Here is a 19,207-nt window from a genome sequence, read left to right as displayed (position 1 = left end):
TGTTTTATAGTTTCATTTTCATAACTCTAAACTCTTACAATTTTCTCAACAGAATACCTTATTAATAAAATTAAAATATAAATATAGATTTCAAAATGGTGTCATGTAAAATATTTGTTAAAAGAAATAAATTATTTTATTAAAATTTAAGAAATAAATTAAAAATACCCTTGATTATTTAAGCACTTCCAATTAAAATGAGATTTTATAAGGAGTTTTGAAGGGTGTAAAAGTTTTAAGTCAAGAAATAAATTTAACTTCTCTCGTCTTTGTTGAATGGCTTAATTTTCCAATGTAACTCAATTTAAGTATATAAAAATACATGGTTTGAGTCATTAGAATAAGATTTTATGAAACATTGGTTTAGATCTGCTGGAAAAATAGTTAGATTTTCCTCGTAGAAGACGAATTGCAAGGTAATGTTTGACAAATAGGACACGGTCGGTGACTCGGTGGTATTCAAACTAAGTGGGCTTCTTCTTCTTCAACCCAAGTGAAAACCCACAAGCTAAGGTGAGATGGTGATGATGCGAGAGCGTTTGCAAGACGTGTTTTGAATTCTGTATTGCTTTGTAATTAATGCCTGGTTCTACAGGGGAAAAAGGAAATTAAAAAAAAATAATAATAAAGTTTCTTTGTTCCCATTTTTTTAGATGTGTTTGAGGGAGAAGGGTATTGAGTATTATTGTCGTAAAAGCCAATTTTTGGCTACAGCCTACAGGAGTTAGTAAAATGGTGACGTGGGGGCCATTTTTATAAATTAACCAATGATTTAGGCCATTTCGAGAATTTTCCCTCAGAAGAATAAAGCACAAGTCTAGAATGGCAACGACTTAAAGCATTTGTTGCTCCTGCACTTGTGTTCATGCGCAAGGGCAAGGCCATTATTTTTTTCTTATTTTATTATTGTTTTCTAGTGTTAGCAGTTTTGGGGATAATTCAAACGTTAGAACTATTGCACGCACCCATATAAAGTCCGAACACCCTCCTCTACTTATACTTTTAATTAAAGCAAAAAAAATTATTCTGTAAACCCATTAAATGACTCTTTTGTTGTTGGTGTTGTTGTTGTTGTTGGAGTGGAGCTCCTATCAGACTAGTCTTTATAAAATTACATAAAAAATATATATATATATATATATTTTTATAATTTAAGCATTAAAAATGGAGTTTTTTATGATTTGGCCCCTGCAAAAATATTACTTTTAACGATTTAATTCAATAGTTGAATACAATTTTTCAACTTTATCTCGAATAATTTACTTTTATAAAATTTTTGGCCCCGTCAAAATTTTAATCTTAGCTCCGCCCCTACTCAGCCACTAATCACCAATATATATCTATTACTATTTCTTAAACTCTGGTGATCACAGACACAAAACACTCCCACGGCCAGCTGAACTACCTTAATAAAAAGTGAAAAAGAAAAAAAAAAAACATAGCCATTAAACTTTAGTAATACTCAAACAAAACTCGTTGGCATATGAAGGTTCAACTAAAAAAGCTAGTGCAGGAGCAGGATGTTATACACAAAAATAAATAAATAAATAAATAAACAAATAAGAAAAAAAGAACACACCGTATCATATTTTCTGTGGCCATTTGATTCTTGGCTCTCAGGGAATGGAAAACAACTAATTTGAATTTGATAATCTACTCTTCAATGCAATTTTTCATCTTACGTATTATTATGATTTTGATACTGCTCATTTCCGCTGCTTGAGACTGCCAATAAATTGGAGAATCAAAACATTGGTTGCTTTGAGCTTAAGATCAATGAGGTTTAACCGCAACTTGATGTTTATGATGATGTTATCGGGTAAAAAAAAAATCAAAATCAAAATCTGGGTTTAAAAGTTAAACTGAAGTAGGCAACAAAATAGGTGTCGTTTTATTTAATTATATGTTTCATTGTTCCAAATGGCAGTAAACTGCTTATGGCATTTCAGTTATAATCAGCTAGCAACCAAGTCCAAGTGGGAAACAAAACACTATCAATAAAGCTCAAGAACCAAAGATATTTACGGCTAGGAAGGTCAAGCTTTACGGCATTTCATGATCACTTCCAAAGTTCCAATCTACTAAGTTGAGACAAGTTACCTTAACAAACCATAGATAGATACCGTAGAGCTCTGGAACTCCTGCACTCTTAGCTTTGTTCATTCTTGCATCACTAAGCCAGAGCTTTGATAAAAATCAATCTGCATGCTTTGATAGAGATCAATTTATGTCCAATTGAAGCAGCAGGCTGCAAGCAGAAAGATATAATAAGTATCAGAATTATAAGGGCAGAGCATAAGTCTCCAGTATCTAACAGCACCTGTAACAACAAAATTCACAAGCTAAAAACAATTTATCACAAAATTTATTCCGACGAAATTATAGAACCAATTTTAAAATCCCCCCAAAGCTTATTCACTTTGTTCAATCAACAGCCAACAGCAGATCGATAAACCCGATACCAGAATAAAAGTGAAAAGATGATAATAATAATAATAATAATAATAGAATTAAAGCTTATTCATTTTATTGCTGTTAAATGTCTCCCTTAATGTCTTTTGAAGCATCAATAGAGAATGCTTTTAGAAAAAATAAAACGAAAAATTAGGAAGCAAAGGAAACAAAAAGCAAAAAAAAATTTGACATACTTGTTATCCTCATCTGTCCAGCAAACAGATTGAGTACAGTCAACATGAACGCTAGGCTGAAATTCTGCAAGTTTATGGTCCAATTTACCAGACTCAATGAACTGCAAATCCTCCAGAAGAATCACATAATGTTTCTGCACATCCTCAGCACTCTTAGTGCCACCAACCATAGCTGCAACAACTTCCCAGCGATGTGGGTCTTGTTCATCAACAACTGCTAAAGCAAGCTCAAACAGCTTGTTCTCCTCCCAGCTCCACCCACAAAACACTTTTGGGAAATCTTCCATGTCAGCGCACACACTTCGGCCCTTTTTGAGTTTAAAAAAAAAAAAAAAAGACAAAAAAAAGGCCCTTTTGTCTTATTTACATTCTAGAATAATTCATCAACGGAGAAAATAAGAAAAAAAGAATCTTTCAGGTATCTTGTTTGATCCTCTTGATCAAATTCTAAATAACACACCCCCAGAGTTTCGGGAAGAGAGGCAGAGATGTGTTCCTGAACTGCAAATCTCTCTCTCTCTTTTTTTGTCTCCTTTATGGTTTGTGTCAGAACAATTTTGCTCCTGCTTTAATTAGTTGAGATCTAACTACAAGTGCCAAAAACAAATAACAAAATTAAAAAAATCAGCTTAGAAGAAAACTATTGTCGATCCTCTTGGTCCAAAACGGGAAACCACATGATCATAACTCCATAAGCGAACAATACCAAATATTTTATTAACCATTTGTTGGAAGACCCGGAATGTCTTTTTATTTCTAATTGTAGCATCGGATTCCAATTGGTATTAGATCCGGAAATACAGTCACGTATGTATAAATAAATATAAATGATGGCTTAATAATACTATTCCGAGTAAAAGATTGAACCGACAGATTTCATCTTAAACCAATCGAAGCCTTTTTCAAAATTTCCCAAATTTCAGCCTTGCAAGAAACGAAAGAGACTTTTGTGGGTAGCATTACACGTTAGCAGATTTTTGTTTATATCTTGAAGCAATCACAATTCACTGCTGGCTCTGGAGGGTCATTTTCAAGGACTTTTTAACGAAGAAAGAGTTGGCTGCAAGATGATAAGGGGAGTTGGATGCCCAAGCCTCACGAGATAAATTTGGAATAGACTTTGTAGGTCTTATTCACATTATCTTATCTGCTCTAAATAAAGTTCCCTTCTACTTCTAGGATGGATAATGGATTTCCTTTACTCTTTAACCAAGCGAAATTTCTTTTTCTTTTTCCTTCTTTTAAGTTTCCAAGGGCAGCTTTGCTTTTTGTTTAGATATGTAATATGTTAATATGTCTCCTTCAATCCGGACAGTTTTGGGACCCATGGGATTCTCACCATATCTTCGCTGTTCAATTGCTAGCCACACAATCTTTGTTTCAACATATATGAGGGCCCGATTCAAATAATTTTTCAGTTGAATTGTGGCTCACGGCCTTATATTAAATCTCCTCAATATTGTGGGATCATATTTAAAAATAAATAAAATTAAAAAAGAGACCTGAAGTTATCCTCGAAAATACAAAAACTATATAAAATTAATGAGTAAATCACTCTGCCTAATGAAAAAAAAAAGAAAAAGGGAGAAGATTATATGGGTTAATAAAATAATTGGAATACATCAACTAAATTTGCCGATCTTTCTTACTTTATTCTTCATTTTTCTACTTCTACCGGGAGACAGCAAATGTTGTGAGAAAAAGTGGAGACATTTTTTTTTAATTTTTTTAGGTCAACGTTGTAATTTAAACCTTCACCAAATAAGAGCTGAGAAAGAAAAGCGCCCCCGTTGCCCCACAGACACAGAGAGATGACAGAGAATTCTCTTATCGCGCCAAGCTTTTTCTAGGCATTGTTTGTCCGAATCAAGATTACAGATCCAGCTGCCATGCACCTGGTGCGTCTACCCTCGACTTTGTCCTTCTGTGGTTCAACCATCAAGCAGTTCAATGGGAAGGATGGGTTTAATTGGTTTTCAGCATTGCAGTCCTTGTTGTTGGATTTAAAATCATAAAAGCTGAGAGTTTCAAAATTTTCACACAATTTCAGAAATTTTAATTTTTTTTTACACATAAGTGATAAGTGCATGACCAGTTGGACAGTTAAAACGAATAACAATACAAGGACATCAAAGCATTCTTACACAAGATCTAAAACATATGAAAATTGACACGTGTTAATAATATATATATTTTTGATTACATGAGACTATTGTTCAGATTACAACTCATATTACATGAGAGTATAACTGATATTTACAAACCAACTTATATCAATGCTAATGAAGCTCTGCTCAGATTTTAACCCTTACAAATATTCGAGGAATATCCACTCCTCACTCATTAGTAAGGAAGAGGAATGTATTCACTCAATTTTTAATTGAGGAAGGAAATACCCCTACAATACTTTTGTGGGGGTTCGAACTGCTGCCCTCCAAGTTGGAGGGCAGCAGCCCTGACCACTCGGTCAAAGGCCGAGTGACTGAGTTAATAATATTGATACAAAGTGTTTGGGAGAAATATTGGGATATTAATTTATACCAATGGAAGTGACACGTAGTGGTGGAGGATAAAAGAGAAGAAACTTCCACACCATAGCTGGATAGCTTAGGACAAGTCAGAGGAACACCTTTAAATGATAGATAGCTCCTGTAAAATTACCTCAATTTGAAGGGGCAAAATTAAAATTTATATATTATATTCAAAGCCCTCACATGTTTGTGTTGCATGCCAGTAGAATAGAAAAAAGATAAATATATTTGTCCATTAAGCTAAAAAAACAAGGGCCACATAAAATCTTGTGTGTTTATTATATTTATGCTTGTTTTTACTTATTACGATGATGTTGATGCCTAGATCGCATTTCATATACAAGCTCACTTGAGCTATCTCTCAAGCTCACCTAAGATACATCTTAGTTCACTTGAATTTCCCATATTATTAACTTCTATAAGCTCCACTAAGCTTCCCATATTATCACCTCAGTTCACTTCTCAAATCAACTCAGCGTCAGTATCGCTTGCACAAAATTAGAAAAACACACCTAAGCCCTTATTAGGCTAATTTGCTCCTGAAAATAATTTTACTTGTTTAAATTAAAATTAACCTAAATCTGGTGAGAACAACTACTAAATTATTTAAATTAGATCCTAATAAAAAATTAATTAAAATATAGAGTAAATAATTTGAATGTGCAATAAAAGTATATTAATTTTCTTCATTTATTTTTTTGATCAACTATATTTGATTAATGGATGAATAAGTTTGCCCCTTATTTAATCTAAACTTAATAGACAGACAAAAGTACACTTAAACTTTAAAAAAAAATTACACGTTTCTTTTTTTTTTCTCTTTTTAAATTCTTAATTCCTTAATCATAAATTTAGAAAACAGTCCTTTTTTTTTCCCTCTGTTTGGAGGCACAATTAGATTATGCATATGCACCACAGCATTTACCACCATTGTGAATCCTTAAGAGGGGTCTAGTATTTATTTTTTTTTTTAGAAGAAAATAAAATTCATTCCATAAAAGAGTTTAACAAATTCATGACTTCTGAGGGGTACGAACCTACCCAAACAACAGTTATACTTTTCTCTAGAGCTAACTTTGCTAGAGAATGAGCAATGGCATTACAAGACCTTGGCGTGTGCAGTGTTTTCCAAGAACAAAACTCCTTCAATCTATTCTGAACTTCCAAAATTAGCCACTGGATCTCTGTTCTGCTACTCTTCCTGTTGTTAACATAATCTACAGCTTCGAGAGAGTCTGATTCAATGATTATGTTTGCCAGCCCTGCATCATAAGCTACTTTCAGTCCCCAGTTCATTGCCTCTGCTTCTGCAAAGGTAACGCCACTGTACAGCTTTGTATTCTTGATTGCAGCAGCCACAAAATTCTTGTTAGCATCCCGTATAACAATTCCCAGCCCAACTAAATAATCCTCCAGATTTACAGCTGCATCCACATTGATCTTACACCAATTTGGAGGGGGGGGGGGGGGGCTCCAGCATACATGATTCTCCAATGTATCTCCAGTATGGGCCATTGTCCCAGTACTTTGGATCCTTCTAAAAGACTCCACAACAACCTCAGCCTTAGCTGCTGCTATGCCAGGGTCCTCCCTCTTCCCTTTGAACAAGCTTTGATTTCGAACACCCCAAATTACCCAGAGAAGAGCAACCACCAACTCTGTATCTGATTTCCCCACTCTTTTCACCAGCACATGCAATATGCCCAGAATGTCATGGCCACCAATGTGTTTAAGCTCAGCATCAAACTTGGTAGTTTTCCAGATTTTGCGAGCAGATTTACACTCCACCAGTGCATGACCAACAGTTTCCATGCTGATTCCACAAATTTGGCATTCGGGTTGTGGCACTATTTTCCTCCTCCATAAGTTCTCAGCTGTTGGAAGTATGTTTTTTGCTGCTCTCCAGATGAAGATCTTGATTTTTTCTGGTAAGGACATGGACCAAATAATCGACCATTGGTTGGCTGGCTGCTCTGAACAGGAAGGGGTATCCGAGAAATTAATCCTCAGGGCCACTTGGTATCCGCTCTTGACAGTGTAAATTCCTTTCTTATCATAGTGCCAAAGAATTTGGTCAGCCATTGGTGTGCTAGGGAGAGGAATTCTTAAGATTATGTCAGCATCCTCTCTCAAAAAATGTTGGCGGATCATATCCTCATTCCATTGGTTATCCTCCTTGACCAACTCAGCTACCCGTGTGTCACTTGGTAAAGATGGAGGGGAAACTGGTTTAAAGGACGTGGGCTTTGGAATCCAGTTCCCTTTATAGATTTGAACTTGTTGACCATTCCCGATCCTCCATCTAATCCCCTTATGAATCACTTGTCTCCCCCATAGTATGCTTCTCCAAATGAATGAGGGCTTGGAGCCCAATTTTGCAGTAAGGAACTGGTTATCCTTAAAATATCTCGCTTGTAAGACTCTTGCTACCAGGGACTCAGGGAACTGAATAATTCTCCAGCTTTGCTTAGCTACCAATGCCTGATTAAAGCTTGCAAAGTCTCGGAATCCTAGCCCTCCCCTCCGTTTAGCTTGGCTTAGCCTCTCCCATTTTGCCCAGTGAATGCCCTTTTTTCTCTATGTTGCTGCTCCACCAAAACCTCGCAATTGCTCGCTGAATATCTGTGCAAATGCTCATGGGGATTTTGAATACACTCATAGCGTATGCTGGAACCGCCTGAGCTACTGCCTTTATCAATATCTCCTTCCCTCCGCACGAAAAGAACTTGTGCTGCCAACCCGCAATCTTGCTGGACACTCTCAGCTTAATGTCATTGAAGAATCCCGATTTTTTCCTCCCGACCATGGATGGAAGCCCCAAATATTTTTCATGTCTAGAAACTACATTCAGTTGGAAGATGTTCTTAATTGCCGTAATGACCCCATTGGTTATGTTGCCGCTGAAAAACATGGAGGATTTGTCGTAGTTAAAGAGCTGACCTGAGGCAGCGGCATAACACTCAAAGATTCTTTTCAGGTGCATACAATCATTTTCTGAGGCTCTTGTGAATATAAGGTTGTCGTCGGCAAACAAGAGGTGAGATATGGTGATATCTTTGCTGAACTTTAGCCCATGGATGACTCTTTTTTCTTCGGCCCTGTGCAGCATGTTCGAGAATGCCTCTGCACACATGAGAAATAAATAAGGGGAAAGATGGCAGCCCTGCCTTAGCCCTCTTTGCGGGTAAAAGCTGTCCCATTGATAATAATAGAGAATGAAGATGTGGTAATGCATCTCATGATCAAGTTGACCCAAGGTTCCGCAAAGCCTAGCTCGAGCATTACTTGCTTTAAAAACAGCCACTCCACCCTATCGTAAGCCTTACTATTGTCTAGTTTCAGAGCTATAAGGCCATTTTTTCTCCCTTTACTGTGCCTAATCTTATGAAGGCATTCATATCCTATAATAATGTTGTCAGTTATGAGTCTATCCGGTATGAAGGCACTTTGGGATGGAGAGATCACTTTGTGGAGGTGTTGTTTTAGCCTATTTGCAATTGACTTTGTAATGATTCTGTAAATTACATTACATAGACTTATGGGTCTAAACTCAGACACTTTTCTAGGCTTATTAATCTTTGGAACCAGAGCAATGTAAGTGTGGTTGAGAGGAGTGATATTACCTCGCTCATTCAGGATATGGAGACATGTGTTGACCACACCCGTATTAACTGTGTTCCAGTGCTTCTGGTAGAAGGCCGCTGGCAGTCCATCGGGCCCTGGAGCTTTGGTAGGGCACATCTGGGACAGCGCCTCCACAATCTCCTCTTTCGTAAATGGCTGCATCAGTTGCTCATTCATCTCATCGGTGACTCTTGGCTTCAAATCTTCTAGGGCTGCATCCACCTGCTTCTGGTCTGGTCTGGAGGCGGTGAACAAGTTAGCAAAGTAGCTACAAAATTCTCGTTCCACCTCTTCCTCTTCCTGCATCCAGTTACCTTGACTGTCCTCTATACCCCAGATTTTATTTTTTCGTCTTCGAGATGATGCTTTGGCGTGGAAATACTTAGTGTTTTTATCACCCTCCTTCAGCCAATCTGCCCGAGACCTCTGCTTCCAATAAATTTCTTCGTCAAGCAAGATGTTCTGGATCTGACTTTTAACTCTCTTAATTTCCTTCCCGTCACTATATTGCACACCATTGTGTCTCAGCTCCTTCAGTTTAGCTGTCAGCTTTTCTAACTTTTGCTGCCTCCCTTTAAATTCCTCGTTACTCCAGTTATTAAGCTGAGCCATCGAAGACTTTGTTGTTTGTTTAAAGAGCCAAACCGGGTCAGCACATTTCCAGTTGCCATGCCTCCTCCATTCCTTATCAACAATGTCTTTACAGCCCTCATAACTGCTCCATGCATCCTCATAATGGATTCTTGAGGTCCTTTTTGGCGCATAACTTAACGCACTACCTTTAGCTTGCACTTCCATGATGATAGGACAGTGGTCTGAGGTCCACGTCTCTAGATTAACAGCTGCACAGTCCACATACTTTTCTCTCCATTTCTTATTACACAAAAATCGGTCCAACCTCTCCTCTACAAAATGCTGGCCGAACCTACCATTACTCCATATGAAGGGGTACCCTTTACAGCCCAGATCAATCAAATTGCATTCACATAAAGCTTCTCTAAACTCACTAATCATGTTAACATTTCTATCATTTCCTCCTAGTTTTTCATTCGGGTGCAGAATCTCGTTAAAATCACCAAAGCATAACCAGGGAATATCAAACAAATCTGCTAACCTTTTCAGCAATATCCAAGTGTGATGTTTTTGTGACATCTCAGGATGTCCGTAAATGCCAGTGCATCTCATCCAGCTACCATCCTCTCTCTGCACCCGGGCATCAATATGATGATTGCTGTACGAGGTGACATGCACATTAGCCTCATTATACCATAGCATAGCCAAACCCCCTCCCTTGCCGTTTCTATTCACTGCCAAACAGTTATCAATCTTAAGCTTCCTACTTGTTTCATACATCTGCTTAGCCGTTAATTTCGTTTCACAAACAAACAGAATTAACGGCCTTTGTTGTTGGAGAATTTTTTGAAGGGCTAGAAACGTCCGGGAATTCCCCAAACCCCGAACGTTCCAGCTGAGGATTTTCATGGCTGTCGGCGGGGCTGGCCACCAGCCTCCGCCGCTGCGTCTGTAGTTTTTGGGGTTGCCATCTCTAACTCCTCTACTGACATCGTTTCCCATGCTAGCTTGAGCATTACTGAAGGTGAACTCTTTTGCTTTTGGTTCGGCATTGGCTTAGTCGGGCTAGCCATTCTAAGTTTTTTCTGGTTTGGGCTTATTCCATATTGTTCATGACATGGTCTCTTCTTTAAGTATGTCTCCAACTTCACTGCACCTTTCTCGCATTTAATCCGAGCCTGGCGCTTCCAATTTTTCCCCTTGGGCTTTTGACGTACTAGCTCTGGCCCATTTTCCATCCCTTCCTCTTCTTCACCGCTATTCTGGGCCTCATACTCTTTTTCCAACCTCCCAATAACCAAGCTCCTTTCCCGGGTTAAATTTTCATTTTCCCTCCCTTTTTTGCTTGCTGTTCCCGCTCTGTTGGTCAGAGCTTTGACATGTGTCTCATTGCTAGCTGTCATAGCTGACTGGTTGCAGTCCATTTGTAGGTTTCTCGATTCCTGCACGACAGGCATTAATTGATCTTCCCCCATCTCCTTAGCAATGCCTTCTTGGCTGACTGCCACGTGTATGTCCTCTTGGTTGGAGCTTGGTTCGCTTGTGGTTTCACTGGCCTTGTTCCATTGAGAGGGCTTTTGACGTTGAGGGTGAGAATTTCCCCTTTGCTCCTGGTACCCTGTCTTTGTTGGGTGATTGACCGGTTTGCTACTACCATGTTGCCCTCTTTCATAACTGCTGTTAACTCTGGATTTTCCATACAACTGGACTGCCTGCATCCACACCCCATAAGCAAGTTCATCCTTCGTTTGCCCTTCGTACTTATCACATTCCTTATATGGGTGTCCTATCCGACCACAGCAGAAGCAAAATTCTGGTAGCCTCTCATATACCACTGGAATCGGAATTTCTTCTCCCCCTGCATGCTCTAGATATATTATCTTTTTTAGAGGCTGCGTAATATCAATGGAGATCCTTACTCTGGCAAATCGGCCAATGCATTCCCCTTCTTCATCAGCATCAACTTCTTCAACCTTTCCAATGGTTTCCCCCAGCATTTTCACAATTTCTTGCTCCATACATCCAACTGGTACATTGTGTAATTGCACCCAAAAAGCTGACTGTGTAAAGGATTGCTTTGCTATTTATTACTAGTGAAAGCACACGTAGATATGTAAAAGGTCATGTTAGCAATTAAAACAAAATTAATCAAGATAAATAAGTGAAAACATCCATGTAGTAACAATAGTAACGAGTAGAGAAAATAGAAATGCATTGAACTAGACAGGCGAACCCATATTTTTTTACTATAGGAAATCTTTGATCTCTTTTCGCTTTCTATGGAGATAAGAACATTGAAGCACTGGCCATGGCAAGCATTGGTTGGAAGAAAAAGAAATTGAAGTTGTGTTGGCTCTTCCTCTACTGTTGTTAGCAAGATGAGCGACAAAGTTTGATGCGGAGGTTGCATTAACAGCTGCGACCATAACTGACATCGTTTTAGGAAGAAATTTGTTGGATACACCTCTCGGAGATGGAAGTGGAAGGATTTCAGGTTGAGATATAGATTAGCTAATAGTATGGTGTACAAAAATGAGAATGAAAGGAGTAAATAAAGAGTAAGTTAAAGTTAGTGAACACAATTTTTACATGTTTAAGCAATACCCTAGCTGTGATATTGCTAAAAAAAATCACATATACTACTTAATGCTTTTAGGTTGTTATCAATCTTCCTAATATACTTCTCATTAAGCCATTTCAATTTCATAAATCCAATTCTTTGCTAGCTACGAGATATTTAAAAGTTGCATTTAACACTTAGAGTACATTTGGAATTGAAATTGAACAGTTATAATTTCAAAATTATAAAATTAAAGTATTTAATAAACACCAGCTACTGTAATATAAAAATTATCTGCAATTAAACAACTGTAACTTCTTAAAAATTACAAGACTAAAATATTTCGTAAACACCAATTGATGTAACTTAAAAACTATATTAATATGATTTTTTAGTTGTATAATGAAAAATCTATTATATATTTAATAATTTCATAAAAATTATTATTTAAAATTTATATTTAATACATATAATTAACTTTTATTTTATAATTATAATTTTTTTCTACAACATTAATTCCAAACAGGATCCCATAATTAAATAAATAAAAGAAAGAAAGTAACTCCATGAAATTTAGCAGTAGTACAATCACAAAAGTCAAAAGGTGAGGATACTGTATGACGGGGGACCACAGCTTTGTCCTCAAGATTACACAACTAATCATAATTTTATCAAACTTTATTATTATATTAGACAACTTATCATGATTTTATCATCTACATAAATTAGTAAATAATTTGCGGGGTCCAAAGGATAACATTTATAATCTAATCTAATTTTATCATCCACTTGGACATGTGGGCCGATAATTGTCCCAACGAGGCGAGAATGACGATGAAATAACTCTCCATCCGCGCTATAGTTCTGTGGGTCGTCATTACTTAAATAAGAACGTAAAGTTCAAAAATAATAATCATAAATACTATACGAAGAAAGTAACTTGTAACTTATCCAGTAACCAAGGCGAGGCACTTAAGCCAGTAGTGCGCTGTGGAGATTGAGGCTTAAATATCATGTATTGTATCAAACATCTCTATTTGCTGACTCTGCAATATAGGCCTGATAAAACGGGTGCCAATGCTTTCCTAACCTGCATAACCTGCCTGTAAAATTCACGATTCATCCAAGAGCATTTGCTTAGTCTTCTAAAACACACACACACACACACATGTATAAATGCTTTGACATTGATTTGAGTCACTACAGTAACATACGGTCATATGTACTAGTAAGGAGACAGATGTTGTTGAAAAATGAGACACCGCTCTTCTAGAAGAAGGTACACCCAAAGTATCACACGGCCTGCCATTTTTTGTGGTGCCGCAATACTTGAAGAAGAAAAAAAAAATAGAGACACTGTTTTGACAAAGAAAAAAAATATTAAACTAATAGCCAATTTTGGCTATAAATAGAGGGGCTCACCCCTTTATTTTATCATCCCATTCTTCAATTCTCAATCCATTTTGTGAGAGAAAAAATTAAGAATTGTGTGAGAGATTAAGAGTTCTAGTACTCTTGTGTAATTAGTGAGTGAGGAATTAAGTGTATTGAAGTTCTAGAAGTGGGCCAAAATATTACAATATTTGTAATCCTCATATCACTAGTAAAATATTTTCCTTCTGTCTTCGCCCGTGGACGCAAACTAAAAGTCGAATAACGTAAGTGGTACCACTGTTGGAAAATGATTAGGTGAAGTAGACACGCAACTAAAGTAAATTTGAGAAATAATGAGACAATAGAATCACACAGAGACACCAGAAGTTACGTGGTTCGGCTTTTAGCATGCGTCCACGGACGAAGACATAAGGAAAATATTTTATTAGTGATATGAGGATTACAAATATTGTAATATTTTGACTTGACTCACTACCCAAAACTCTAATACACTCAATCTCTCACTTACTAAATTCAGAAGAACTTTATAAGTTTAAGCCCTTAAAATCACTCAAGCTCTCTGCTTTCTCTCTCACAAAATTGAATGCCTAAAATGAAATGGGGAGCTCCCTTTTTATAGCCAAAATTGGCTATTAAAATATTAATTTTTTTTCTTTGTCAAAACCGCGTGCCTGCATTTTTCTTCTTCAAACTTCTTTTTTCTTTTTTTCTTCTTCAAACATTGTGGCACCACCAAAAATAGCGGGCCATGTGAGACTTTGGGTGCATTCTCTTCTAGAAGAGCAGTGTCCCATTTTTCAACAGATGTAAGGTCAGAAAAGTTCGACAAATCTTGAAATCAAAAGTAATGAAATATTACTATGTTACTACAAACAGTATAACACTAAATAGTGAAAACTATTTGAAAAATAAATTAATCTACAAACAAGAGAACCATGAGCAGTACCACCAAAAGGAGGCCTCAGTTACAAACCTTTTTGAGTAACATCACTGAGTAGAACCGAAGGATGCAATTGCATCCATTTCCTGCTGTAGAAGAAGAGCATCAATGAAGATATCTAAATTTTCTCCTTCCATCATGTCACTTATTGCATGATGGGTGATCCCAACACGGTGATCTGTGACACGCCCTTGAGGGAAGTTGTAAGTGCGGATACGCTCAGATCTATCTCCACTCCCAATCTATTTAAGGAGACAAGAGCTCTATATCATCCTGACTCAAAATAACAGTATTAAAATGCTAATCTTCCTCTTGTAGATGCTTTTACCTGCTCTGATCGAAGTTTTGATCGACTCAAATGAATTCTAGACCTTTCCATTTCATACAGCTTTGCACACAGCACCTTAAGTGCTTTGGCTTTGTTCTGTAAGAGAGATTCAAAAAGCAAAAAGAGCAAGACTTAGGGAAGAAAATCAGAAACAGATTAACACAAAGCACATAGCTTGCAGATTACCCTTGGTTCTTGAAGTACTAACACAGCTTACTGCATATATGATATTACAAAGTGGCAAATGGGTAGAGAATGTAAGGTTCGAAGTTCCATAACCACATACAACTGATTGTGCGTGTAAGGATCAGATGCAAGGATAACAGAACTACCAAGTCCTTGATTATCTCATTTTTTCCCTATGGACCAACCCAAAAAAAAAAAAAAAGGACCTGAAAGACCTGAATCAGTTTATGGACTTGGCTCCAATCTTTAATGAAAAACTCATCTCATTAGAGACTTTGCGAGAGGACAAAAATGTCAGGAAAATCTAACACTGCAATATAGGCCTTACACTGGCTATTACATAGTACAGAAATATGACTAAAACTGTTGATCAAAAACATGAACAAGCAGTTGTACTTTAATCAATTATTCATCAATAGATACATTCTTTTCTGCAGTTTGATCATCCGGTCCAGAAGTGAAAATGGGGAAAGGATCAAGGGATGCAAATCAAACAAATCTGCTTTATCTTGAAAATTATACATGGTGAGAAAGGGCAGTTTAGTTACAAACTTGAAGTTAGAGGACTCCATGAATGCAGAACTAAGAATCTTTTACCATATGTTGAGATCGTTCATCTTGGATGGAAATAGTCATCCCCGTTGGGATATGAGTTACTCTAACAGCACTATTGGTGGTATTTGCATGCTGACCACCAGAACCTCCAGATCGATAAGTATCAATCCTCAAGTCTTCATTCCTCAACCGGACATCAACCTGAAAGATCCAAGAACCGAAGAATGGTGATATTGAACATCATAAAGCATTATAGTAGTCCCAATACTACACTAGTGACAACTGAACAGAAACTGTATCAATTATTGTGATTAAAGAAAACCTCAATCATGCAGTTTATTACCTCATCAGCCTGAGGAAGGATGGCAACAGACACAGCACTCGTGTGAACTCGTCCAGACTTCTCTGTCAAAGGAACACGCTGTCAAAGGAAAATTGTCAGAAGTTCTGCTATAAATCATTAGTAATTGGGATAGTTGGTAATGCAACCTGAACTCTGTGAATTCCACTCTCAAATTTAAGTTTCCCATAAACACCAACTCCAGAGATTGCCGCACTAGCTTCCTGGCAAGAAAAAGTACACCCAGGTAACTTGATAAACAAGAAAATGGGAATTCCAAGTGTGGTAGAAAGATATAAAATATCAATTATGCCATATATAGGTGGTAAATCCTCCATACCTAACTATTGAACAGTGAACATTAACCATCTAATAAGATGGAGGGATGAGGTACAGGAGGAGATACTTAATATCCATGAAGAATGGAAGTCTTACCTTGTATCCTCTGAGATCAGACTCTGTCACACCGACAACTTCAAACTTCCATCCCTTCTTCTGTGAGTATCTCTCATACCTGTTATGATTCATATTCTCAATAAGGAACTTGATATGCAAGACGTATGACTGAAGTTGCTAAACAGGCAGTGGAAATTTACATCTTAAACACGTCTACTGCAAACAAAGAGGCCTCTTCCCCTCCAGTTCCTGATTAAAAACAAAAAGGAAAAAGAGTTACCAAAAAGAGGGGAAATGCCAAGAAAATTAGGGTGCCTATCGACGTCAAAACACAGGAAGTAATAAAACTCGTGATCTTCCAATTACTACTATCGTTATCACTTACCAGCTCTGACTTCCAAAATGCAATCCCTTTCATCAGCATCGTCCTTAGGTAGTAATGACTTGAGAAGCAGACTTTGCAATCTTTTCTCTTCATCAATTGCTAGGCACAATTCCTCAGTAGCCATATCTAGCATGTCTTTATCTTCAGAACATTCATATATCAGGGATTTCAACCCATCAATCTCCTACACATTACAATCCAGATAGATGACTCAAATAGCTTCATTAACCAAACATTAGCTAAAGTAATACAGCGCCTGCCATATCATACTTCCCTAATCATTTTCATAGAGAAGCAACAGTATTTTCTTCGATCTTTCCCCCATATATATAAAGCCAATAGCTCAAGAAAGATGCACAAGAAGTAGTTCACCTTTTGTTTGGTCCTCAACTCACTTATAAGTTGCATGGAATCCCTGAGTTTCCGCAGCTCTTTATTAGCCTTAGAATACTCTGCTGGTGAGGCTTCTGGCTATCTTGAATCAACACCGCAAATTCTTATTAAACTTAAACCCCACGAAGTGCAGTGCACACCCCACTCAATAACCATTTAAATGTATGCAACTAATTTTTTTCAAAATTAAGGAACAATAATTTTAATCACCTGGTTCACCAGATTCTCAAGACAAGCACTTCTCCGCTCAATAGCCAATACCCTTTGCTCCATTATCTTTATAAGGTCATTCGATAGCATTTCTAAAACAATAATAATAACAATAATCCATTTTTAATTTCTCAAAATTATCACGTTTAAGTTTTAGCCAATTACACTAAAAACAAAAATTAAAAAAAAAACAAAACTGCAATACTCGCTCACCGGTTGAATAAGAACGAAAATTGGAGAGCGAAGGGGTAGCGGCTGCTCTTTGGACAAACCATCTCTGATGTAATAAAGGATTCCTATGTGAAATTGAAGAACTAGATTCCAGTTGCCTTAACGCTCCTAGATGTAATGCAATTGCCCAGTTCACTTTTCTCATTTCTTTTTCTCGATTCTTTATTTTTCTTCCTACTCTATCAAACCAAGTAGTGCACAAACGATATAAAAAAGCGGCGCTTAGTACAGTTAGATTTATGGTCTGATTAGCGGCTTTTAAAATAATTACAATTAACTGTATTATAGAAATAATTAATTATAAATAAAATTAATTACATATTTAGTAATTTATTTTTCAAAGTGATATTGTTTTAAAGCAGTATCGTGTGTTTAATAAATCTTTGTTAAAATATTGTAAAAAAATAAATGATGGAATTAGAAATAATATTAAATAAAATTTATTTTTACATTTATAAATGTACACATACATATAATATTTTTTATTGTGTATTTATAATTGATAATTAAAATAAATATTTTATATTATTAATTTTATTTTATATTTTATTATTTCAATATAATTGATAGTACTGTTTTATTTCTTAATTAATAACGATAGGTTTGAATTTTTAAAATATAGATGAGGATATATTAATTATAAATTTAATTTTTAAAATCATATTTTCAAAATCTGCTCTTTTCCTGTTGCTGAAAATCTCTGTCATTTTACTAAAAAAGTTTCTAAATGAATTTATTAAATATTTAAAATTAACTTTTAATTTTTTTAAATCACTTTTCAACCTCCCATAACCATAAGTAATCTCAAACCCCCTTAAACCCTTTTACTTTTATTGGCAGTATTGAACGATTTCTTCATCTTTTTCATTTTCTAATTATATTTTGGACGTGAAAGATGAATGAAGTTAAATAAATTCAAAAGACATGAGTAACGATGTAGTACAGAGTTTACAATAATTTTCAACATCATATCCACTCCGTACATCACTTATTGAGAATTATAAAATTATTTATATGATGAAAACTTCTCCTAATGATGATTTTAATACACACACACACCATATGACGCTTTTAAAGAATTATGGTTGTAGATAGCAATATGAGTTATTTTTGAATCACTTTCCGTAAAAATGATAATTTTCAAAACATTTTTAAATTGTTATAAACCTCAACTTTACCCTTTATTTTTATAATGAAAAATAAAAAGTTATCAATCCACTCTTGTTTTTGTTTATGTTTTAAACATCATAAAATTTACAATAATTTAGGAATATTTTAAAAGTGATCATTTTAGGATGGAGTAATTGGAAATTTACGCCAAGAATATTTGTGGTGGACAGTCGACCGAAAAAGAACTATTAAGTCGGCTTTTTTTTGGTGGTGGTGGGGGGGGGGGGGGGGGGGGGGTGGAGTGGTTGTACGATAATGGAAACGATTTGACCAAATATATATATATATATATATATTGTTGCCGATATGTCTTACATGCTCTTGTAAGCATACATATATATAGCAATGTTGAATTTTGACGATTTGGGTTTCGTGCCTCACTTCACCCTCGCTATATTATATATATAGTATATAGGAAAATGAAAGGAAAATACTCGTGAACAGAGTGTAAGATAGTATGGAACTGACATGTGTGCCGATCATTTATCTTCCTGAAGCAATGGCGAAGCAATTAATTGTAGAGCTTCAATCTTGTCAATGATTCTAACACTCCATTTCATCCTATCCAATTCGAACAATCTCTGTACGGCTTCCTGGGCTCTTAGGATTATAGCCTTGACTAGTTCCTTCGAGTCAGATGTAATTTGCATTATTGAGGGTATGTATTAATGCAGGTTCCCTCTTGAATTCAGTTTTTTGGCGCACTCACCGCCCGTTTTGGCTGTGGAATTTTCTGTGTCTC

The 19,207-nt window shown here is 36.3% G+C and overlaps 3 protein-coding genes across 3 annotated transcripts; all 3 read right to left on the bottom strand.

The window, feature by feature from the left end:
• Window positions 1-1,825: 1,825 nt before the first annotated feature.
• LOC18048510 (protein RADIALIS-like 3) lies at window positions 1,826-3,840 on the bottom strand. The gene is made up of 2 exons (XM_006444540.2): window positions 2,649-3,840; window positions 1,826-2,248 (listed from the first exon to the last, which is right to left on the bottom strand). The coding sequence occupies exons 1-2, from the start codon at window positions 2,933-2,935 to the stop codon at window positions 2,221-2,223; spliced, it is 315 nt and encodes a 104-aa protein (XP_006444603.1). The 5' UTR covers window positions 2,936-3,840; the 3' UTR covers window positions 1,826-2,220.
• Window positions 3,841-7,706: 3,866 nt separating this feature from the next.
• LOC112100018 lies at window positions 7,707-8,288 on the bottom strand. Its single transcript, XM_024187587.1, has one exon. It carries the CDS (start codon window positions 8,286-8,288, stop codon window positions 7,707-7,709), a length of 582 nt encoding a protein of 193 aa, XP_024043355.1.
• Window positions 8,289-12,628: 4,340 nt separating this feature from the next.
• On the bottom strand, window positions 12,629-17,496 carry LOC18048509 (peptide chain release factor 1). The gene is made up of 12 exons (XM_024187635.1): window positions 17,278-17,496; window positions 17,065-17,156; window positions 16,834-16,932; window positions 16,462-16,645; window positions 16,277-16,325; window positions 16,116-16,194; window positions 15,830-15,904; window positions 15,684-15,761; window positions 15,383-15,541; window positions 14,600-14,695; window positions 14,305-14,513; window positions 12,629-13,039 (listed from the first exon to the last, which is right to left on the bottom strand). Exons 1-11 carry the CDS (start codon window positions 17,438-17,440, stop codon window positions 14,319-14,321), a joined length of 1,269 nt encoding a protein of 422 aa, XP_024043403.1. The 5' UTR covers window positions 17,441-17,496; the 3' UTR covers window positions 12,629-13,039; window positions 14,305-14,318.
• Window positions 17,497-19,207: the final 1,711 nt, after the last annotated feature.

This window comes from Citrus clementina, unplaced genomic scaffold (genome assembly GCF_000493195.1).
Source record: "Citrus clementina cultivar Clemenules unplaced genomic scaffold, Citrus_clementina_v1.0 scaffold_3, whole genome shotgun sequence".
NCBI classification, from domain to species: Eukaryota; Viridiplantae; Streptophyta; class Magnoliopsida; order Sapindales; family Rutaceae; genus Citrus; species Citrus x clementina.
Note: the sequence above shows the minus strand (reverse complement) of the source record. Positions and strands in the feature narration are given on the sequence as shown.